This window comes from Dipodomys ordii, unplaced genomic scaffold (assembly GCF_000151885.1).
Source record: "Dipodomys ordii isolate 6190 unplaced genomic scaffold, Dord_2.0 Scaffold85, whole genome shotgun sequence".
NCBI classification, from domain to species: Eukaryota; Metazoa; Chordata; class Mammalia; order Rodentia; family Heteromyidae; genus Dipodomys; species Dipodomys ordii.
In genome coordinates this window covers 3,180,304-3,203,510 of record NW_012267301.1, presented here as the reverse complement: position 1 = coordinate 3,203,510, position 23,207 = coordinate 3,180,304, and the positions used below count along the sequence as shown (strand labels likewise).

At 51.6% G+C, this 23,207-nt stretch overlaps 1 protein-coding gene across 2 annotated transcripts in view; it reads left to right on the top strand.

Annotated features, from left to right (window-relative positions):
* Positions 1-16,534, top strand: part of Ppargc1b (peroxisome proliferator-activated receptor gamma, coactivator 1 beta) — a 106,303-nt gene extending 89,769 nt beyond the window's left edge. The window contains exons 4-12 of one of the 2 annotated variants that reach the window (XM_013025476.1): positions 556-672; positions 2,875-3,994; positions 5,811-5,847; positions 6,392-6,453; positions 7,560-8,364; positions 11,314-11,389; positions 12,951-13,072; positions 14,774-14,928; positions 15,801-16,534. In XM_013025476.1, coding sequence (XP_012880930.1) covers positions 556-672; positions 2,875-3,994; positions 5,811-5,847; positions 6,392-6,453; positions 7,560-8,364; positions 11,314-11,389; positions 12,951-13,072; positions 14,774-14,928; positions 15,801-15,901 — 2,595 coding nt within the window. In that variant the 3' untranslated portion in view covers positions 15,902-16,534. The remainder of the gene's footprint in view (positions 1-555; positions 673-2,874; positions 3,995-5,810; positions 5,848-6,391; positions 6,454-7,559; positions 8,365-11,313; positions 11,390-12,950; positions 13,073-14,773; positions 14,929-15,800) is intronic. The other variant, XM_013025477.1, reaches the window with a different exon arrangement.
* The last annotated feature ends 6,673 nt before the right edge of the window (positions 16,535-23,207 follow it).

Genomic DNA, 23,207 nt, shown 5'->3' with positions numbered 1-23,207 from the left:
TGTGTGTGTGTGTGTGTGTGTGTGTGTGTGTGTGTGTGTGTGTGGCTTGAACTCAGGGTCTGAGAGCTGTCCCTGCACTTTTTCACTCAGGGCTGATGCTCTACAACTTGAGTCATACTTGTATTTCCAGCTGGGGCTTGACCTTACCTAGGCTCTGTCCCTGAGCTTCTTTTGCTCAAGACTAGCACTCTACCACTTGAGCCACAGTGCCACTTCTGACTTTTTCTGAATAGTTTAGTGGACTTTTCTGCCCAGACTGGCTTTGAGCCACAATCCTCAGATCTCAGCCTTCTAAGTAGCTAGGATTAGAGGTGTGAAGCACCAGTGCCTGGCTTATGCTGGGTTTTTTTACTCTGAAAAGAGCTTACCTGGAAGTGGGATAATTGTATGTGTTTAAGTTGTTAGATGGTTTTCTTTCTGTGCTTAATATATTGGTAGCATCATTCTAGGTATCCCATGGCCTCTTCATGGTCCCGGGGCCTGGGCGTGGTGTGGTCAGCTGACCATGTTGCTGACTGCATTTGGCTCCAGCCTCTCTTCCTCTGCTTCTTCCAGCTGCAGAAGCTCCTCCTGGCCACTTCCTCCTCAACTCCAGCCTCTGAATCCCAGAAGGAGGGGACTTCCTGGCGCCAAGCCAGCCTCAGGTCCAGGCGTCAGCGGCCTTGTGTCAAGGTATTTCAGCACATGTCCAGGTGTGCCCTGGGCTCCCGGTGGCCTCTGGGACACAGCTGTCAGCTTTGGCTAAGTGGAGTGTGTTTAATCCACAACCCACTTCAGTTTCTCCCTTCGCTCCTGCCACAATCCCTGCAGCGCCTGTGTCCTGAACACCACCTCATCAGATCCTGCTTAATTTAGGGTTCTCAGAAGAGCCCCGGATTTATTCACATGTCAGTGCTTCAGCACAGGTTGAAAGCAGGGACATGTTAAGATGTTAACACTGGTTAAAAAGCGTGGCCTGCCTTGGGGATCATGTTCTAATGGAGGGGGCAGTTGACAGACAGGAACTGGATCCTTGCTGGTTGTGGAGGCCACATAAATAAAGTCTGGGGATTTTGAAGTTTCTTTTCTGGGGAGCCATAGGACAGTTTATAATTCTGCAACATCCAGAGTTGAGGCAAGTCTCCTTTCCTACCTGGGCCTGTCTTCCACAGGAGTGGAGCTAAACAGGTGATTTCCCAGGGTATCTGATCCTCCAAGCTGCATTCGTCTCTTTCCATCCTGCCCTGCTCCCCCTCTCCAGGGGACAGCCACACAGGGCCTCCCAGGGGAGCCTCTCCCAGGCCTGGCTCCCTTGGTGGGTGGACTATGTCCCTGTACTTCCTCTCTATTGGTCTTGGCTGACTGAAACAAGTGAGCCCCCTCTTGTATCCCATTCTATCCAAGTCAGTGGCCAAAGAGGTTTCCTAGAGAAGTGAAATACACTGTTAGCCATGGTTAGAAAACTCCAGCAAAGCTGGGTGCTCACACTGAGGTCTGAAGAGCCCGATTCAATCCAGCCTGGGCAGAAAAGTTTGTAAGACTTTTATTCCCAATTAACTAGCAAAAAAAAGTTGGAAGTGTGGCTCAAGTGGTAGTGTGCCAGGCTTGAGTGAAAAAGCCTAACAAAAGCAAGAGACCCTGAGTTCAAGCCCAAGTTCTGGCATAAAACAACAACAGTAAAAAGCAATAAAACATCCCCTGGGGGTGGCCTGATCCAGGAGGGACAGATCAGGCTTGAGAGAGGTGCCAGCTGGTAGATGCCAATGGCCAGATCACAGAAGTCCTCAAGACACCTTCCCAAGCAGCCTGCCCCCACCCTTTGTTTTTCAGGTACTGGGAAGCTACTGAACTTTCCTCTTCTAATAACAACGTGGAATGCCATATATATATATATCTCAAAAAGCCATTGGTTTCTTTTTTAAAATTTTCCTTGTTTTATTTTATTTTTCTTGTTTTTTTTCCCTTAAGCTTTAGCTTAATATAACAGAAGCATTGTAGGGAAAAATGGAAAAGCTTTTTTTCTTCTATTTTTAGATAGTCTTGTTATGTTGCCCAGGGTGACGTTGAACTTTGACCTCCTGGTCAAACCTCTGGCCTCCTGAGTGTTGGGACTATAGGTGCATGCTACCACACCTGGTCAAACACCACCTATTTTAGAAGTATGGTTCTGAGGGCCAGGCATGGTAGTTTACACCTGCCATTCCAGCTATTTGGGGGACAGACATCAAGAGGTTGATTGCTTTCCAGGCCAGGCTGGGCAAAAAGTTAGTGAGATTGTATCTCACATGTAGTGGCATGTTCCTGCAGTCTCAGCTCTGTGGGAGGCATATGTAGGAGGATTATAGTCCAAAGCCAGTCCCAGGCCCAAACTGGAGAACATAGATGAAAAATAACTTGAGCAAAGTAGGGCTGGGGTGTAGTTCAAGTGGAAGAATAGCTGCTTAGCAAGCATGAGGTCCTGAGTTCAAACCCCAGGAGTACCTCCTGCAAAAACAAAACAAAACCAAACCCCAAACACCAACAAACAATCGGTGATTTTGGTAAGTTTACAAGCATGCCACAGTCCAGTTCTGGCACACACCCATTATCCCCAAAGAATCCCCAAAGGCCCTATTTAGGTGACCCCCTTCCCATACCCAGCCCCAGGCAGCACAGTCCATGCTCTGGTCCTGTCGCTGAAGGAGTGATTGGAGCAGCCATTGGCCATGCAGCACCCCCCAGAGGGGCGAGCTTCACATTTCCCACCGAGAAGCTGGTCAGCTGGCAGGCTCTTAGCCAGAGGCTAGGCGACGTGAAAGGAAGCCTGGCAATCAGGTGAAACCCCCTGGGCGGGCCAGTGTTAGAGGGAGGGGGAGGGGGACCCTCCTGCTCATTCTTGTCCCTTTTCCTCTCTAGGTGGACAACACCCAGGACAAGAAGGTCCCCATGCCACGGTGCCAAAGCCGGAATTGTACAGAACTACATAAGCACCTTACCTCCGTGCCAGCCTGCCCCCGTGTCCCGGGCACGGGCCTGCAGCTGCCACCAGGCCTGAGTCCCCAACGTCTCGCCAAGGAGGATGAGGAGCCAGGGGAGGACTGTCCAATCCCCTGGCCTGCTGCAGCCTCTCCCCAAGACTCTCTGGCTCCAGACATTGCCCAGGGTTCCCAGGAGGACGTGAAGGCAGTGGTACAGCTCATCCGCTACATGCACACCTACTGCCTGCCCCAGAGGAAGTTGCCCCCACAGGCCGCAGAGCCGGCCACTCAGCCCTGCAGCAGCCCCTCCAGGCAGGCCCCACGGCGGCCTCGGCACTCCTCCAAAGCCTCCTGGGCAGAGTTCTCCATCTTGAGGGAACTTCTATCCCAGGATGTGTCCTGTGATGTCAGCAAACCCTATCGCCTGGCCACGCCTGTCTATGCCTCCCTCACATCCCGGCCAAGGCCCAGGGCCTCCAAAGACAGCCAGGCCTCCCCTGCTCACCTATCCCCTGTGGAAGAGGTGAGGATTGCAGCTTCACCCAAAAGCACTGGGCCCAGACCCAGCCTGCGCCCACTGAGGCTGGAAGTGAAAGGTGATGTCAGCCAGTCTGCCAGGAAGCAGGAGGAAGAAGATGAAGATGAGGAAGATGAGGAGGAGGAGGAAGAAGACAAAGAAGAAGAGGAGGAGGAGGAGGAGGAGTGGGGCAGGAAGAGGCTGGGCCGAGGCCTGCCCTGGACCAAGCTAGGGAGGAAGTTGGAGAGCTCTATATGTCCCGTGCGGCGGTCGCGAAGACTGAACCCCGAGCTGGGCCCCTGGCTGGCATTCACTGATGAGCTGCTGGTCCCTTCAGAGCCCCGAGATGCTTTGCCCTCCTTGTGCCAGGCTCCTGGGACTTACCACGCAGAGGAGGACGTGGGCAGCCTCGTCGATGAGGACAGTGGCCAAGATCAACAGGGCCTCCGGGGCCCCCAGATCCCAGCCCTGGAAAGCCCCTGTGAAAGTGGGTGTGGGGACCCGGATGATGACCCCGGCTGCCTGCAGCTCCCTTCCAGAGGTAGTCAGAGCCTGGGACCTGTGACAGCGGGAAGGGAAGGGGTATCATGCCCTGCTGTGCTGGGCACCTGGAGCCCTGTGTTCCAGTCCCTGGTCCCATGTGTGGGGCGAGGCTGGCCAAGTTCCTGTCCATCTCTGGCTTTCCATGTCCTTTCTGTATAATGGACTTTAGGACACATCACCTGGGAAACAGGTTGCTCATCAGGTGGGAGGGAGGTACTGTGTAATGAACCAGGGACAAGAGATCTGCTTCTGTGGAGCTTATGTTTCTGGAAGAGACAGGCAATCAGAATGTAAACAAAGCCAGGTGTGGTGGTGCTCACATGTCCCAGAACCCAGGGGGCTAAGGGAGGAGGACCTGGAATTCAAGGCCAGCCTGGGCTACACAGTAAGAATGTTAAAAAAAAAACAAGCAAACAAACATAAAACAAGAATAGGGGTTGAAGGCATTGCTCAGGTGGTAGAGCACTAGCCAGATCGTGAGTTCAAGTTGTGGTCTTGGACCAAAAAACCCCACAAAACTGAAAACCAAAAAACAATACCAAGCAAGTGCAGATGGCTCACACCTGTAATCTTAGCTACTTGGGAGGCTGAAGGATTATGGTTCAATGCCAGCCTGGGTATGCACTCAAGTCCCCTTCTCAACCTAGAACTGGGCATGGTGGTGCATGACTGTCATCCTAGCCATGTTGGAGGCTGAGATCTAAAGGATCACAGTTCCAGGTTAGCTGGGACAGAAGTCTGTGAGACTTGGTCTCAATGGAAGAATCTGGGTGTGGTGGCATATGCCTGTCATTCTGGCTATGACAAGTAACCTAAAATAGATGGATCACACTGGGCACAGGTAGTGCATGCCAGTAATTCTATCTATTCAGGAGGCTGTGATCTGAGGACAGTGGTTGAAAGCCAAGACAGTTCATGAGACTGTTATCTCCAGTTAACCACCAAAAAGCTGGAAGTGGAGCTATATGGGTCAAGGGGTAGAGTGCTAGCCTCAAGCAAAAAAGCTCAAGGATAGCACCCAGGCCCTAAGTTCAAGCTCCAGAACTGCTGCACGCACACACACACACACACACACACACACTCTGATGGGTTATAGTTCAGCTATGCACCTAGGCAGAAAGTAAGACCTACCTTAGAGATTCAGAGCAAAAACAAGGGCTGGAGGCATGGCTTAGTAGAACATCACCAGCCTAGTAAGTGTGAGGTCCTGAGTTCAAACCCCAGTAACCACAGAAGGAAAAAAAAGTTGAGGCTCAGAGCTGCTTAGTGATGGACACATAGGGCTCTGGAGAGCACAGAGTCCTGTGGCCCTGGGAAGTCAGAGCTCTTGGCCACTGTGCTACAACGTTTGTCCACCAGGGGTCGTCCTCATGCCCATGCTCCAGCCCACCTGCATTACAAACCAGGAGCTCTGCAAGTTGAGGCCCTGGACAGTGGATTTTTTTTTCCTTTTTATTCTTTTGGTACTGGGGATTGAACTCAAGAGTCCATTTGACCCATACCCAGCCCTTTTGTGTGTAGCTTGTTTTTCAGTTAGGGTCTGGTGCTTTTGCCTGGGCTGGCCTTCAACTGTGATTCTCCTGTCCCTTCCAAATACCAGAGATTACAGGTGTACAGCACATACTCAGGCCAGGAGGTGGGTTTGAGTTCTTCCTGCTTTTCCCTAAAAATAGCTAATGCTTTTGTGTCATCTGCCCAAAGAATAGCTGTGCTCAGCACCCCTAGAAGTTTGAGGTCTCTTCCAGAGAGGGGACACCTGCTCATTGTGCCATGTTGGGGAATCTTATTGTTCTTTTTTTTTGTCTTCTTTTCAGACTCTCCCAGGTGCCTCATGCTGGCATTGTCACAAAGGTAGATCTTTAGAAATATATTTAGAACATATTGTTTGGTGAGACTCTGTCCTGTTGGATATGTGTTGGGAAGGGAAGATCATCAGCCTCCTGAACCTGGCCCTGTTCCCAGGCCCCTGTCCTGAGTATCTTCTGGAGCCCTCAAGAGCTAGGCTTCCTTATCAGGGAGTTCATTTTTAGAAGTAGGCCTTTGTAGGCCCAGGGAAGGATGGGGAAGTCAAGCCCTAAGACCTGGGGACTGACAGTGTTATGTGACCTGATGCACATGCCTTACCCACTCCGGGCCTCAGTGAGTAGTAGTCCATCTAGAAAATATGGAGGCCTAGAACACTTGTTTCCTGTCTACCTACTAATAACGTCACCTATGTCTCTCAAAAACCATGCAGCTTGAAATGCCTTAAGAGCTAGGATGGGCTTTCCACTACAGTATTCCTCTAGACCCCCTCTCCACTACAGCAGAACTAGGGCCCACCATGAATGCCCAGGGTGAGGGACACTTGCTGCTAACTGCCCTCTTTCCTTTCTGTCCTCCCTGCCCCCACCAGTGACCCTCTTGGCAAGAAGAGCTTTGAGCAGACCTTGACAGTGGAGCTCTGTGGCACCGCAGGTGGGCCTGGGTCGGCATGTGGGGTACCCCTGGGGAGCTGGCAAGCTTTTGAGGCCCATAGTCTTGTGGGGAGATGATCGAACAGCTCTCCAAGCTCACAGCTAGGTGAGCACTGTTTGGTGTGCACCTGTTCCACAGGATGAGCAAGAGTTATGGAAGGACAAGAGGGTCAGAGCTGGACAGGAGTATGGCCTGGACACCACCACAGGGAGAATGCAAGCAAGGCTTGAAGGGAGATCAGATGTTAGGCAGCAGAATCAGCACAGTTAAAGGTGTGGAGAATGGAAGTACAGAGGACGCCCAAGCCACTAGGCACATGGCTCTGGGGCTAGAGATCAGGCAAAGCAGCCCTGAGGGCCAGATGCACAAGTGTCTACTCATCCTAGAGGCTTTGCTAACCCTGGGGAGGAAGAGATGGGTCTTAACCAGTTGCTGTGGGAAAGTTGCACGGGGGACATAGAGGCCAAGGTCAGATGCAGGAGTATTAAAAATACTGTTATGAAGCCAGGCACCAGTGACTCATGCCTGTAATTCTAGCTACTCAGGAAGCTGAGATCTAAGGATCATGGTTCAAAGCCATCCTGGGCAGGAAAGTCTATGAGACTCTTATCTCCAATTAACCACTAAAAAGTTAGAAGTGGACCTGTGGCTTAAGTGGTAGAACATTAACCTTGAGCAAAAGAGTTCAGGGACAGGAAGGCCCCAGGCCCTGAGTTCAAGGCCCAGGAGTAGGAAAAAAAACCCTCAAAATGACCAGGTTTTACCTGGTCATTGCTGGGCAACACTGGAGGCAGAGCTCTGAATGATTAGAGGTACAGCAAGAGATATCTCTGATGACTTGGATGCATTAGCTGCCATTACCAAGCCACAGACACATGTTAAATGTGTATCATGTGCCAGCTCCAAAGAACTGGAGAATTCCCAAGTTATATCCAGGCTCAGGCAGCAGTGTGGCAATCAGTTAGTGATGCCTGCCATGCCTCAGTGTGGTGATCAATTAGTGATGCCTGCTCTGCCTCAATAGTGGCAGAAGTGGTAGCCCCCAGCCACTTATCCCTTGTGGACTCTGTATTCCTGCTCACAAGTTTCTCCTCTTCTCTGGGCAGGACTCACCCCACCTACCACACCTCCATACAAGCCCACGGAGGAGGACCCCTTCAAGCCAGACATCAAACACAGCCCTGGCCAAGATGCAGCTCCCAGCACCCCTGAGGCTCTTCAGCTCACAGCCTCCCCAGGGGTTGCCCAGAGGCTGCCCAAGAGGCAACCGGAGCGAAGTGAGCTCCTGTCTCACCTGCGACACACCCCGGCCCAGCCCATCTCCCAGGCTGGCCAGAAGCGCCCCTTCTCCTGCTCCTTTGGAGACCATGACTACTGCCAGGTGCTCAGGCCAGAGGGCGCCCTGCAGAGGAAGGTGCTGAGGTCCTGGGAGCCATCTGGGGCCCGTCTGGAGGACTGGCCCCAGCAGGGCACCTCCCCAAAGGCTGAACCACAGCCCCCTAGGAGGGAGGAAGACCGGAGTTGTGATCCTGGCCCCCCACCCAGGGATAGCATGCAGCTGAGAGACCATGAGATCCGCGCCAGCCTCACCAAGCACTTTGGGCTGCTGGAGATGGCCCTGGATGATGAAGACCTGGCCTCATGCAAGAGCCCTGAGTATGACACCGTCTTTGAGGACAGCAGCAGCAGCAGTGGTGAGAGCAGCCTCCTCCTGGAGGAGGAGGAGGACGAGGGCGTGGAGGAGGAGGACGATGAAGAAGAGGACTCAGGGGTCAGCCCCCCTTGCTCCGACCACTGCCCCTACCAGAGCCCACCCAGCAAAGCCAGCCGGAAGCCCTGTTCCCGCAGCCGCTCGAGCTCCGGCTCCTCATCCTGCCGATCCTGGTCACCAGCCACCCGAAGGAATGACAGGTATGAGTGGATGGCCTCAGGAAGGGCAGGGACAGCTGAGCACCCACCATATGCCAGAGGAGCCCTGAAAGCTTACTCTGAAATGGGGGCTGCCTCCCCTGACGGGGTCCAGGTTATGATCAGAGGAGGTTATGGGTGAGCTTGGGGGTGTCCTGGAGGCAAGCAGAGTCTGATGTGGAACAGCAGGGAGAGGGAGAAAACGTCCCGGTCACTTGTGGCCTTATATCCCAAATAAACTTGACCCTTACTCTGTCTTCTACTTTTCTTCTGACCAAGTGCATAGATTTTTGTGCAAACATGCAGACCCACATACTTAAAACGTGTATACTATTAGTACGTTAAAGAAGGATGAGCACAATTCCAATGTGTGTAGCAAAAAATACCCCAGTTAAGGCCATGATCAGGCTTCTTCCAGTGTCTGGGTCCTGCTGAGTTGTGTGTTGGTATTGTTGGGCAGTGAGCTGGGCCAGAGAGGCCCAGTGGAGGGACGATTTGCCATGTTCACTCCCCCCATCTTTGTGCACTGAACCATGAGAGAGAGAGCCAGTCCAAGAGTCAGCCGCGCAGCCAGGCAGAAGGCACAGAGGCTTGGCAGGTTTTATGGGGCGCAGTTGCTTCTCTCAGATCAGAGCAGGACCTGGACTCTTCCTAGGGAAGGCTGGAGAAGAGCAGGTGCAGGTTCCCATATCCTGGGTCTGGGTTGCACCTGAATGGCCACTAGATGGTGCTCTAAAGCAAAGCCGTTTGAGCCCAGATTCTGTGGAAGGGGAAGGTGGCGTTCCATATCTGAGACCAGAGTTTCTTAGGAAAATTCAGCTTTGTATTCACACATCTTTACCAAGGCCTCTTGACAGTGTGATGATCACATGAGAGCCAAGTTTCTCTCCCTATTAAGTTGTGCATGAGCCTCAGGTTCAGCAGGTTCACGGCTCTCCACAGTCCACTGTGAAGAAGCCCTCAGTCTTCTGTCCTCAGAGCGACTTCTCAGCCGGCCCTTCTTCTGAATAAGCGGGGCTGCAGTCACAGCCCTGGCGGCAGACCTGTGTGAGCCTCTCTTTCTGGCTCTGTGCTTCCTTCCCAGGAGGTAGCACTGCCTGTGGGCTCTTTTGCAGTAAGGGTTCAGTGTTAGCCTTGCTTGGCTGGGTTCAACTACATGGGCTCCACGCGAGGCAGTCCTGTGGGAAAATTGGCTCAGAACACTACTGACATTCTCCTGATGTTGAAGCTGGTCCCCATGGTCCACGCTGGAGATCCCGGCCTCTTCTTCCTACCCAACCTGAGCTTTGAGTGTGTTTGCCTTCCTACATGTACCTCTAAAGAACTGAGACTCCCCAGGACTCTACCTGTTCACTCTTTAGCTCTTCCTTTTTAAATTTTATTGCTCTTGTTGTTATTGTTATTCGTGCTGGTCCTGGGGCTTGAACTCAGAGCCTGGACTCTGTCCCTGAGGCTAATGTTCTACCACAAGTCCACTTCCAGCTTTTACTGAGAAGTTTATTAGAGATACGAGTCTTATAGATTTTCCTGCCTAGGCTGGCTTTGAACTGTGATCCTCAGATCTCAGCTTCCTGTGCAGCTATGATTACAAGCGTTGAGACACCAGCACCGGCTTCCTTTTTCTCTTCTTGAGAGTGGACCAGATGCAGGCCTGGCTGTTTGCGCTCACAGAGCAGAGGGCTGCTTATCTCCAAGGCTGCTCAGCTGTAGGCAGGGCTTGGTATCTGACCAACCTGGTAACCACTCAGCCTCCTCAAGTCTGTTTCCTCCACACTGCCCTGTCTAGCATCAACAACAAGTACTTTGAGATTGGTTTAACGGCACAAACCAAATTCTCCATCATCTTCAAGGTCCTTCCTCTCCCAGCACTCACTCAAAAGAGGTTGGCCAGCACTGTTACAAAGGATAATCCTTTATTTTATAGTAGTTGATTTAATTTTGGGACAAGATCTCAAGATCTCTTCCTTCTGAATCCTGGGACCACAGTCATGCACCCCCATGCCCAGCATGTTCTATTCTATGTTAATGTATGCACACCACACGTCCCTTCTGTCAGTCTGTCACCATCCACGCCACATTCATATTTGCAAGACTCACCTGTCTCTTGATCCCATTTTACAGTTGAATAAGTGGAGGCTCAGAAAGGTTCAATAGAAAAACAGAGCAAACATCTGACAGAGCGAGTCTTAGGCTGGGCATTCATGTGCATTTTTCAGGCTTAGGCCTCACAGATAGCTTGGAAGGAGACATAGGTGATGACCCCTGTTTGACAGATGAGAGAGCTGATGGACCTGGACCAGGGCCGCCCAGCAGGGACATGGACTGCTCAGTTCTAAGGGCCTGTGTGCCTGTACTTAAGTTGCTCGCTTTGTAGTCCAGGCTGGCTGGCGTGTAGTTTAGCAGTCCTCCAGCCTCGGCCTCCCATGTGCCGGGAGGTTCTGAGCTGTGTTTCTCCAGGACTCAGGCTGGAGGAGTGAGGGTGGAATGAAGCGTGGGCCCATGGAGGAGGGGAGAGGCTTGGCTTTGCAGAGCTTAGCAGGACAGTGGGCGGGTGGCACAGCGCTGTGATGGGCAGAGCCGGCCCTGGCTAGAGTGTGAGCCAGTGGATCCTGAGCGGAGCACTCGCTTCTAGCACCGACTCGTTCTCTTCCTAGTTTTAGGAAAATCTATCTTGAGCTGAAACTCACATTTGGAAAAGAGGGGAGCATAATTCCCCTGCCTCCAATGGCAGGAGAGGCAGGAAATGGGCACCCAACGCTGGCAGAAGGCAGTGTCCCTGGCGTCAGGCCCCTAGCAGCCCTGGGCTGCCATGGCTGAAGGGAATCTGGGCTCTGAAGGAGGGAGACAGGGTACTTCTACCCTAGAGAAACCCTTGTCTTGGGGGGCTGACTCCCTTACCTGCTCTGCCACACCCCTTGAGTGAGTGTCTGTGCTATGCTTGTTCACTGACAGATGTGAGAGCCAAGGGCCCTGTTCGGATGGAAGGCCAAGCATCCGTCACGCCACGAAGCGGTGGGAAAAGGCCATTGTAAGTGATGGGGCCGAGTCCAGAGTGCATGGGGTGAGCTGGAGTACAGGGGGTGTCTGCCTGCGGATGCGCTGTGTTTTTCTCCCCTTAAAAAACCCCAGGATCCACCCATAGCCCTCCAGGGCGAGGCCATGCAAAGCCCAGCCAGTAGAATGGCCGTGAAGTATGCAGTTGGTATCAACTTAGGGCTCGGCTCAGGCGCCTTTAGAAGGCAGAGAGGCAGATGGTGGTAGCGGAGGGAAATAAACACAGGCCAAGTCAGCCATAAGCCAGTCCCCCGCCCCTTTCAGGGTGACTTTGGCAGGCCTTCGCTTCCTTGGGCCCAGCGTCCTCATGGGTAGCTGACACAGTTGGGGGTTTGTGCTTCCTAAGGACCTTCCCAAGTTGGTCAGGGTTCAAAGACCACGGGAGCCCCTTCTATCTTCCCGGACCCCCTCCCTGCTCCCCTCCCAGAGTCCATCCGCAGCGCCCGGCCTTGCGGGGCTGCTCACACCGCTGAGCATGGAGCGGCGGCCAGGACCTGCGGCCGAGGCCAGGGAGGCAGCTCCGTCCAGCCTCCAGGAAGAAGGGAGGGAGGCAGGAACAACGGACAGAGAGCAATCGGATGATGTGCAACCATTGGATGTGGTGCTTTGAGGAACAGGGGACTCATGAGGGATGTGAACCCCAGAATTACACCCAGGCCGAGCACAGAGCAGCTTCTTGGATCCTGGGGTGGCTGGTCATTTGGCAGTTGGGTGTCGGGGTGATGTACGAGACAGATGAGGCTCCAGTCCCACCACTGAGGCAGAAGAGAGAAAGACACGCGACTCCCACACAAAGACACGGTGGCAGTGAGGCCTGCACCAAGCGGGGTGACACCAATGATGCCAGGGCTAAAATGTCTGAGCAAGCAGGTGGCTGGGACTGTCAGGAGGAGCAGGAGGTCCTTAGGGGGTGGGGAAGAGGCGTCCCCCAATTCCTGAGCCCAACGGGAGGAGAAGGACTCCCAGTGTCCGGGGCATTGCAGCCAGCCCAGGAAAGGGCCGGCGAAGCTCGGACGCGGAGAGAAGAGGAGATGGTGACGTGGGATGCGGAGCCCTGCGACCGATGCTGTGGCCCCGCGTGGAGCCTGGGCCTGGGTTTGCTCCTGTCCCCCTGTGATGCGGGGCTGGGCCACCCGGGAGATGCTGGCTCTGCCTTTTCCAGAGAAAACCTGTCTGAACCACACGGGCTCCACTGCTCTGCCAGGCTGCCTGGGCACCGCGCGCAGCACGGAGCGCTCCTGCAGGCGGCTTCCTGGCCAGTGCGTGTGATACGGTTCTGCTTCGTTGTCCTGACACGCCCAAAGATAGCACTGCCTCCAGTAACCTAGTGTGCGACTCAGCAGCTCGCAGGCCCACTGGAAATCCAAGTGCGGGAGCGCTGGGCCAGGCCGGCACCTCTCGGGGTGAAGCCCTTCCTCTCCATCAGTGCGCACGCGCTTCCTCCAGCGCAGCTCCCCTCAGCAGCCTGACAGCAATGGGCGTTCTCGCGTGGAGCAATGATCAGGTCAGGTCGCTCTCTGTTCCCTCTCGAGCAGGGCGAAGGCCGCATGGTATACGTTCGGAATCTCTCCAGCGATATGAGTTCGAGAGAGCTGAAGAGGCGCTTTGAGGTGTTTGGAGAGATTGTGGAGTGCCAGGTGCTGACAAGAAGTAAGAGGTAAGTGAGGTCAGGAGGGACACAGGCGCCCACTCAGGAGTGGGCCCGCAGAAAGGGCCTGAGGAGATGCATGGCACAAATGTAACACAATCGAGAGCTTAGACCCAGAAAGCAAAGACAAGGACCAGGACAAGGACAGGGACAAGGACTGGTGACCAGTGCCGGCCAGACACACGAAGACATAGTGCTAAATTCTTGGCCGATTCTGTGCATTCTACCCAAGCGTTCCGCCCTTCTCTTTCTTCTTTTGGGCCATTACTAGGGTTTGAACTCAGGGCCTGGGCTCTCTCCCTTGGCTCAAGGCTGTTGCTCTCCCACTTGAGCCACACCTCCACCTCTGGCTTTATGTGGGTTGATTGTTGAGACAAGTCTCATGGACTTGTCAAGGCTAGTTTCAAACCTCAGTCTTCAGATCTCAGCCTCCTGAGTAGCTAGGCTCACAGGTAGCTCCTTCTCTCCTCTTTCTAGTGCTCTCCTCTTTGGGGGAGTCAGACAGGTTACCAGAGCAGTGGCTTAATGGCAGAGCGAGAAGTGGAGCCCCAAATCCGCTTCAGGGCCTTTGTGCCAGAGACAACACAGGGCAGCGATTGGCCTTCGGCAGCTTGAAGACCCACTAGCATCCGGGTCTGTCTGTGCTGTCGCTCCATGCTGCATCCCCAGGCAGCTCACAGTCTGAGGCTCAGGCCTCCATTCTACTAGGCAACCTTAGCTTTCTCCTGATGAACACAGAGAAGCGGTGTTTTATCTGTCAGGGACTCTGAAAATAAAAAAAAGCCAAAAAAACTAGTTACCTGTGAATACATAATTGAGATGCCAAAGCTTTGCCAATTTTGAAATATTTCTAAAGTATCTCCAGTACATCTGCAAACTAAGGTATTAGGGTTTAAAAATTCTGACTTAATAAAAAGCTTTAGCAAGAAAATAATCTCTTTACACACTTCCTGCCTATGAGGATGGCTACTATTGAAATAAACAAGCCAAGCCGGGTATAGTGGCTCATGCTGTAATCCTAGCTACTCAGAGGCTGAGATTGGGAGGATCTGGTTCAAGACCAATCCTGTCAAAAAGTCCATGAAAATTCATTTCAACCAATAAAACCTACATACGTGGCTTGCACCTCTCATTCCAGTTGTACAGAAAGTGTAAAGAGGAGGATCATGGTCTAGGTTCGCTCAGGCATAAATTTGAAACCTTATTCAAACAAGGAAAGCAAATAAAATAGCTGGAGGCCTCTCTTAGGTAATAGAGTACCTGCCTAGCAATTGCAAAACCCTTTTACTTCCAAAAGAAGGAAGAGGAGGGAGAAGAGGAGAGAGGAGGAGGCAGAGGAGGAGGAGGAGGAATGCTGGCAAGGATGTGGAAAAACTGGGACCATTTACTTTAACATTGGGGAGACCTGCGGTCCTGCATTCCACAGAGCTGCACAGAACCTGTTTCCTCCCAGGGAGGTGGATATGACAGCACCCACATCACAAGGTCCTGTGAAGAGGATGTGGCATAGTGCGAAATGGCCAGTACCTGGCAGACCCTGAGCAAATCGGCTCCTCTGCTTTCCCTCATTAAATGGACTGTGCTTGGCCTCATGGCTTATCTCTGGGGGAGGATGCATGTGACATGGGTACTGAATCGAGGTGGCTTTTGGCAGTTTACATCTACTAGGCTGGTCTAGAAGCACCCCCCCTCCTTGTCCTCTCCCCACAGGGGTGAGAAGCATGGCTTCATCACCTACCGGTGTTCGGAGCACGCAGCACTCTCTCTGAGGAATGGTGGGACACTGAGGAAGCACCACGAGCCTTCCTTGCAGCTGAGCTATGGAGGACTCCAGCACTTCCGCTGGCCCAGATACACTGACTATGGTAAGCACGCATGGCCCCATTAGCCCAGAGCATGAGGGAGAGTAGCTTTCTTTAATGCTACCCAATCTGAAAGCCCTTCTTGGATACAGAGCCCCTCACCCAAGCCTGAGTGCCAGCTGATCGATAGAATTCCACAGATACATTGCCTAACTCTACCATCTTGCTTTTTTTCCATGTCACTGGGACCAAAGACAGAATGTCAGGCTCCTCATGCTCCTGAGCAGGTGCCCTGTGCTCACAGCTAGCAGAACCATGGCTATCCTGCTATTCTGATGCTCTGTCCCTGAAGGACCATTTATTCTTTGGTGACTTCTGCCCAGGCAGCAGCTCTGCCCACTAATGGGCCACAGTGTAACAATACCACCCTGGTGCCCTTGCCATTTAGGGGCAAACTGGTGTAGAAAAGGAAGTACAATGAAGAAATAATTATGTAAAGTACAACTTTACATGGTACAGGGCTGACCATCAGAGACCTAGGTGGCTCCCAGTTCTTTGTATGGGACTCAGCTTCCCTGTCTATACACAACAGAGATTCCAGTTTTGTTAGTGTCCTTTTTGTGACTCAGCAAGGGGTTACTAACGGTGGAAAGAATCAGAGGAAGTAGAATTCTAGAATGTTGGCCGGAAAAGAGTTTGAAGGTGCCCTAGTTCAGAGCCCCCTTTACAAACAGGGTCGTGAAGCCTTGAGACATTGGTGGCACAGCAGAGATGTCATCTTGTCACTGGGAAGACAGCAGTGGAGGCTCGGGGCTCATCCCCAGCGTCTGACTTCCTGGGCCATGCTCACTCCATGGGGCCCACCCTTCCCGGAAGATGCATCAGTTCCTTGGCCTCTGTCAAGTGTCTTACTCCCTTCTCTCGATGACCCCCAGATCCCACTTCAGAAGAGGCCCTTCCCACGTCTGGGAAAAGCAAGTATGAAGCCATGGATTTTGACAGCTTACTGAAAGAGGCCCAGCAGAGCCTGCATTGATAACAGCCTTAACCTTCGAGGAATACCTCAATACCTCAGACAAGGCCCTTCCAATATGTTTACGTTTTCAAAGAAATAAGTATATGAGAAGGAGAGTGAGCGAGCAAGCGTGAGAGAACACACATGAGAGCGAGCGAGCGAGCGAGCGAGACTTGGAACTGCTGTTCTTTCCTTTAAAAAAAAATCAATGTTTACATTGAACAAAGCTGCTTCTGTCTGTGAGTTTCCATGGTGTTGACATTCTACTGCCGCATTAGTGACCTCGCTTCCAGTAGGCTGTCCTGGGTGTGCCTCGAAGTGCTGGTTCAGTCGCCCTCTGCCCCTCCTGCCCGACTGACTTCCTCTTGTAGAACTTGCCCTGTGTTCCCTGTAGCATCTGTCTGTAGTGTGTGCTGATGAAATTGCTCTTTGTGAATAGAATCAGGACTATAAACTCATTTTTAATGGAAGAACACAAAAGTATATCCTTAAAATAATGTATTTACGGCTCAGATGCACTGTACCTGGGGTTCTTGTATTGCTTCCTCAATTTTTTTTTTTAAAACTGTGCACTGTCATGAGGTGTTTGCTACTGAGCTGTGCTGCTCCCCTGGCCAGATTGCCCTGGAGATGCTGGGTCGCTGCTGTTCAGGTCCCCAGGAAGCAGAGGCTGCAACTACAGTCCGGAATGGTGGAGAGAGCTTTCTAGGCATCTTCTCCAAGCCCTGCCCTTGTCTCTTATTTTGAGCAAGTTTGGGTCAAGTTACGTCTCCTGCCCAGCTCATGCTTAGTGCTCCTGTAAGTGCTCAGAGCCTCGAGTGCCTTGTAAGGTCGGGGCGGGGGCTGATCTGCATTAGTCCTGTCCCCCAGGTCCCTGAGAGGTGGCATGTCTTGCTCAAGGTCCCATGCTTTGTGAGCAGGTAGAGCAGCAACCCACACCAGGCTTGTGCCTCTTGCTGCAATGGCTGGGGTAAAGATGGACAACTCAGGGAGTGGTCCAGGTGAGCTTGGCTAAGTTGGGCAATAGATCAGAAGCCCAAGGGCTCCAGTGGGAGTTAATAAGCAGTTGACTCATAAGCATTTTAGGTGAATTCAAGCCCTAGCATGTGCTGGGTGGCCCTTAACTTTGATCCGGTGTGTTTCTGTGGCTTGCCTCAGGGCATGGAGACACACTGAAGGGGCATGCTCAGTCAGGTGGCCTGGGAGCATTCATCCTTTGGGGACAGCCACCAGCCCTTCTAGCTGTCTTTCCCTTTCCTTTGCCTGTAAACTTGTGTTGGTGGGGCAGGGCCAGGGAGAGGAGGAGGTCCAAGGCTGGGAAGTGTAAGGCCAGGCTGTCTCTAACCGGCCACAGAGAGAGCATGCTAATCAGCTTGTCTTGGGAGGCTTTGATCTTGACTGCTGTTCATGCCAGGTCCTGCATGGTGTTTCATGGGTGTCTTGGGCTCCTAAGGGACAGCAGGCCTTCCAGGACCTGTGTAGCCCTTCTGCTTTGCCCAGAGCAGTAGCTTCTCCATGCCTTGTATACATTAGAGTCTTGGAGAACCTTTTTTAAAGGTTCTGGTGCTTTTGAAAAACAAAAGTATGAAAATTAACTCATTAGAAACTAAACATGCTAAATTAGTCTATTGGCTAATACCAGGTCTAGTCCTTTGAGATTTGGTAGGTCACTTTTTTAAAAAGGTTATCTAATAACCTCAGAAGGGAAACGGAGTCCATGATCTTGTCTTGAGGAATGAGCATGTTTTGCACTCTTGGATAAGGCCAGAAGGAGACAGGTTAGGAGAACTAGGGTGTTGGAGCTCCTGAGTGTTATCAGTTAAATTCCCCAAAAAGGAATGAGCTGAAGGGGAGAATTAGCCAGGTTCCAACAACAGAGGGACAGAATTGAGCATGAGGTGGCGCATGCTTTGCCTCCGCTCCTACCTTCTTTTCTGAGGCAGACATAACTACTGTTTTTGAAGCCTAGACATGTGGGAATCTTCAGCGTAGTGCTCTTGGAAGTCAATATTAATTGACTGCACTTTAATCTATTTGATATCCCAGTTTCATCTTTGGAAGATTTCTATCACTCATACAGAACCATATGTTAGCGAGGTTTCCTATTGCCCCGTCTCTGACTGTCATGTCCTGATCTATGAGAGAAAATGTCCCTACAGTCATTCTTTGGCACAAGACTCCTAATCCTACTTTCCCATACAACCATAAAGGGTGAGGGGCTAGGAGCGCATCTGAGGAAGACAGGCTTATTAGGATAGACCAGAAGAGGGACTTCCACAGCACAGACTCAATCATTGTGAATTCCCATATAGCTGTTCGCTGCCCAGCACATGGTAAACACATGTTCTGTTCCATGGTCATGGAACACAAGAGAACTGAGATTCGTCTGCCTTTACTAAGACCTGGTTACAGGAGGGAGGAAACTGAGACTCAATTCAGAGTCTGAGAGTTGGGGGAGTTCTGACCCATCCTGACAGGGAGAGCATTTTGTAATCTTGCTAAGTCCTCTTCTTCCCTGGGTCTCAGACTGTGGAAGCCCTTGTCCAAAGGATCCCAAAGCCCCTCCTCCTCTTCTTCCGTTGGATGAGGCCAGGGGCCCCGCCTTGGCCTGGTGGCTGCCAGGCAGCCCAACTTGCCAGTGAAGGATGAGTCTCTCCCTCTTCCCTTTCCTATCGGTTCCTTCCCAGGCACTCGAGGTCTCTGAGACCTTGGCCCTGAGCACTGCAGGAGCCTCACCAGGCAGAGGATGGAGCAGGTGCCCATCAAGGGCAGCCGCTGGGTCTCTGTTTGTCACCCTGCACAGAAAGGCTGCCAGTTCTAAAGCTGAGCCACCCAGCAGACCCTCTCCATCTGGAAGCCCACTCGGTGCTGTGTGGCAGTTACCAGGAGATGCCCAGGCCCCTCAGGTGGACTGGTCCACCTGGGTCTCTTTCCCACCACATGGTGGGGTAACCCAGAGGGAGCAGCCGCCCTTGGCAACCATCTCCTCGTAGCGCTGTCCTGGCTGTCCTAGTGTTGGCTCTCCATGCTGTGGGCCCCATCCAGCTTCCCGTAGCCCGAGTGACTGCCGCCAGGCAGAGCGGGCTTGCCGCTGCCTCTGTGCCATGTTGGCGTTTGCCAGAAATGTCCGGTCCAGCCGCTAAGTGGAATTCTTCCACCTCCTTCCTCAGTCGGTACAAGGCTGAGTCCGACTCCTCGCTGTTGGGGACTCTGGCTACTGAAGGAAAATGCATCAAAGAGGTAAAGAAATATGAGTGGATGGATTGCAGCGAGAACCCCAAGCACGACCCCACCCTAGTGTCCCCAACCAGAGAAGTGCTTTGAACCAGAAAGCACCCCTTGCTGTCTGCATCTGCCCGACCATCTTGAAGCATGGCAGAACAGGCGCCAGGGCTCTGGGTACAGGTGGAGGAAGAGAGGAACGCTCCCAGCCACAGAGTCATTGCCCAATCCTGACACAAAAGAGATGCAGTAAGGTGTATTTGAGGACACCAGGCACTGGTGGCTCATGCCTGTAATCCTAGCTACTCAGGAGGCTGAGATGTGAAGATCCTGAGTTTAAGCAAGCTGGGCAGAAAAGGCTATGAGACTCTTATCTCTAACTAACCAACAAACAGCCAGATGTGAAGATATGGCTCAAGTGGTAGAGTACTAGCCTTGAGCAAAAAAGCAAAGCAACAGCACCCAGGTCCTGAGTTCAAGTCCAGTATAGGTGCATGCGTGCACACACGTGCATATATACACATACTCACTCACACACACACACATACACACATGATGTCTTTGGCCTAGAGCCTTGATTGTGGGCTTTTTGAGGGCAATGTCTCATTCACAGACACACACATGTATACACATACATACATACATATATACATGCATGCATACATATGTGTGTGTGCCTTGGCTGGTGGGCAGCCCAGTCCTGTGTGGACTATTCCAAGCCTTGTACTCAGTTTCACTTCACTCAGCTGAGCCCACATCTTGAGAGATGGGGTACCCCTCTGTAACTCCTGGAAAATCAACTCTGAGGATGTGGTACCCCTCTGTAACTCCTGGAGAATCAACTCTGAGGATGTATTGATCGGACTGGCGGAGGTCAACACTGTGGTATTATTCTTCACATTTGAGATTCAGCAGTTGCCCCAGTTCAGTGAAGACCATATCCCAGGGTGAGATGTGACTAAGGAGAGAAATGGAATGTGTAATAGCAAATCAAGTGAACCTAATAGTTCTGTTGGCCAAAGAAGAAGGACCTCCCCCTCACTAGGGAAAGGAGGAAGCCTTCAAATGCCAGTGCAATATGGGAAAGCAGGTCCTAGAGCCCCTAAGGGGCTTGCTTCTAGAGATGGACTCCAGGGTTGTTTTGCAGATTCTGGAGGTACAGGGTAAAGGAAGGGAGAGCCTGGGAGCTGGTAACCCACATGCACAGTGATGCCCTTGACCTACAGCAAATAGAAGTGGGAGGAGCCCCTGGGGCCCATTTCAGGCTGAGGCAACTTTGCACTAGCCAATCATAGCACTTTGAGAAAGGCCCCGCCCTGTAGGCTGGCCCTGTTTCTCCTGTGGCAGATGCCAGACTTCTTAGGCTGAATGAAGTGTCAGAGACTTGCCATGGGGCTCAGGAATAGGGCTGGGATGAGACAGGAGAAAGAAACCCTCGTAGGGCCAGGAACTTGTTTGCCTCTGCTGGAATAATGGATTTCTCTCTTAGCACCTACGTTTATAGAAAGGCTGAAATCAGCCCCGCTGATTGAAATGGTTTGTTGGGCAAATCATTTAAATCAGCTAAGCCATTTTGGAGCTAGAAACTCCAGTCTCTTCCTTAAGGTGTGACCTTAGGCTCCAGTTTGCCGAGCTAGCAACTGCAACAGCTGGGTGACAGCTGCATTCCTGGCCTGGAAGAGGGGGCCGCAGGCCCATCGCTCCTCGGGAAGCTCCATCCCTTCACAGGGAGGGTTTTCTTCAAGGTCACCAGCCAGCCGCAGGGTCGGTCCACATAGTCCTGGCTGAGCTGGCTTATGTGAGGAGGCCAGCTTGCTGGGACAGATTCAAGCCATAGTTTATCGTGGGGATCCAGCTGGGTGAGGTGACAATATTTCAATCTCATGTGCATTTTGGCATCGTCCCTACTGAACAGCGTTTAATCTGAATGTTGTGACCGCTTGGCTGTCTCTGTCTTGTTCTCAGACAATACTAGCAATACACTTTTTGTTCCCAAATGGTTTAACTCCGGCACTTTCACACATTTCTTTAAGCAACTGTAAAGCATATGGGACAGCAGGAGGCAGGCAGGGATCACGCTGCATATGCTTGGGCGGCTTTTGGCTTCTTGTTTCTTTAGTGGTAGAGCAGTGGTGGTGGGGCCTTCGCGTTTTGTGGGACAGATTTTCAGAAATTCTTCAGAATGCCTGGCACGTCCAGAAGGAATACAAAAAGACACCACCTGCCCAGATGCTGGGCCTGGAAAATGTAGTTTTGTGGGCGGTTAATTCCTGTGCTGTGTGGCAGCGCCTCCAAGAGGTGTTCATGTGACTTGAGCCTCTCCGTCCTGTATTTTAGTCAAAGGATTCTCCAAGGAAGCCTTAACAAGCCTCCTTTTCTGCTTTGCAGGCCTTGTGTCGTGTCCTTGTGAGGGGATTGGTCAGTGTCCACCTCTGCACACTTTGCCTTATCTATGTGTGGTCGCCATCTAGTGGCCAAAGGCTGCATCCACCAGCCACGGAGACGGTGGACCAATCCAGCCATTTGGCCTGCCACCTTGCCACCTGCACTAATCTGTGAATGACATGCACTGGCATGAGCGAACTGTGGGTGTGCTCAGAGCTCACTCTAACACCAAAGGGTTAGAAGATTCTAGAAGCAGCCACTAGGCTCATGCACTCTAAGAAATGCACTAGCTATCCTGTGGGAAGAACAGATGGGAGTGGCCCCCGTGTACAGGAGAGGTCTCCTGTAGTTACGGCCAGCACTGGCAGCGGGCCTCCCTCAGTGACCCTCTGCTAGCTGGCCCCCATTCTACCGCTGCGGAACAGAGAGGTTGTGTGTGTGGATGGGGGATGGGGAAGGGAGGGCTCTCTCATGACCTTTGACACGGTCTCCCAAATAGCCAATGGATCTTTCTGAGCTTTTGTTTTTGTTTTGTTTTGTTTTTGTACTTTTAAAAATCTTGTCCAATGTTTTTGTGTTAGGAATAAAAAGTCATAAACGATTCCCAACTTTGTTTCCTGGGGCACATTCTGATTCCAATTGAAACAGGTTGGCAGTCTCACATGGAGTGTGATCACGGTGTGTGGAACAGGGCAGTGGACCATGTGGACTTCCAGGTGGTTTCTGGGACGGATGACCATGCAGAAGTCCGGCTCAGGGCAAGCTCTTCCAGAATTCACACTCACACCCCTCACCTCCAGTGCCATGTGGTAAGCTTTGGCTGGGGCAGCTGCCAGTGTGGAAATCAATACGAGATCCTGCTCCCAGTGCTGGTTTTCCAGAGATGGTGTCTGTAATTAGCCTTACTTGACTGGGCAAGGTGATCCCTGCCAGCATTTCCAAATCTTGGACTGAAAATCCTCTTCTCTTGATGTAACTATACAGCCTAGAGAATTCTGAGCAATAGGGAGTCAGGGCTTTCTCTGGCTCTGCCACAGGGTCAAACGAGGGAATGGCTACACTTGAGAAGCTTGGCCATCCCTGGGGTTACTGCTGTAGGGGCATTATTTATTAGGAAGTTCAACAAGGTAACTACAGTCTGGGGTGAGTGGGTGAAAGGCCGTGTGTGTGTGTGTGTGTGTGTGTGTGTGTGTGTGTGTGTGTGTAATTACATTGATGCATTTCTTGAGAAAGGTGCAAGAATTTCACCTACACAGAGGGACACATCTGCTTTGTTATTTATAATAGAACGCTAAATTTTAATTTTTTAAAGGACACTGCTAATGATTGAGAATCGAGTTTTTAGTTTTGCTATTTTTTTTAATTGGTAGAGGATTTTTATATATTTTTTCCATTTTGTTGGGTTGTGTCCTTATTTATATGAATAATTTATCTGTAAGAGGCAAGGAAGAAACCTTCTTTGCTTTTAATTATTGTGGTTGTCATCGTCTCTATTTTATTTCTGATGTGATTTGTCTGTCTTACCTTCTAAATGAGAAAATGTTTTCCTGTATTTGTACATTGTCAGATTCTATAGTTTCATAGATGATTTAACCAAATTGCTCTATGTCTTGTTATTCTGTGAGTATAAAGTTCTATTTTAACGTCTGTAAATACTTCAGAACTGGCTTCTCTTCTCAAGCTCCCACTGTGGGGTTATTGTTTACATCACAAAAACTGT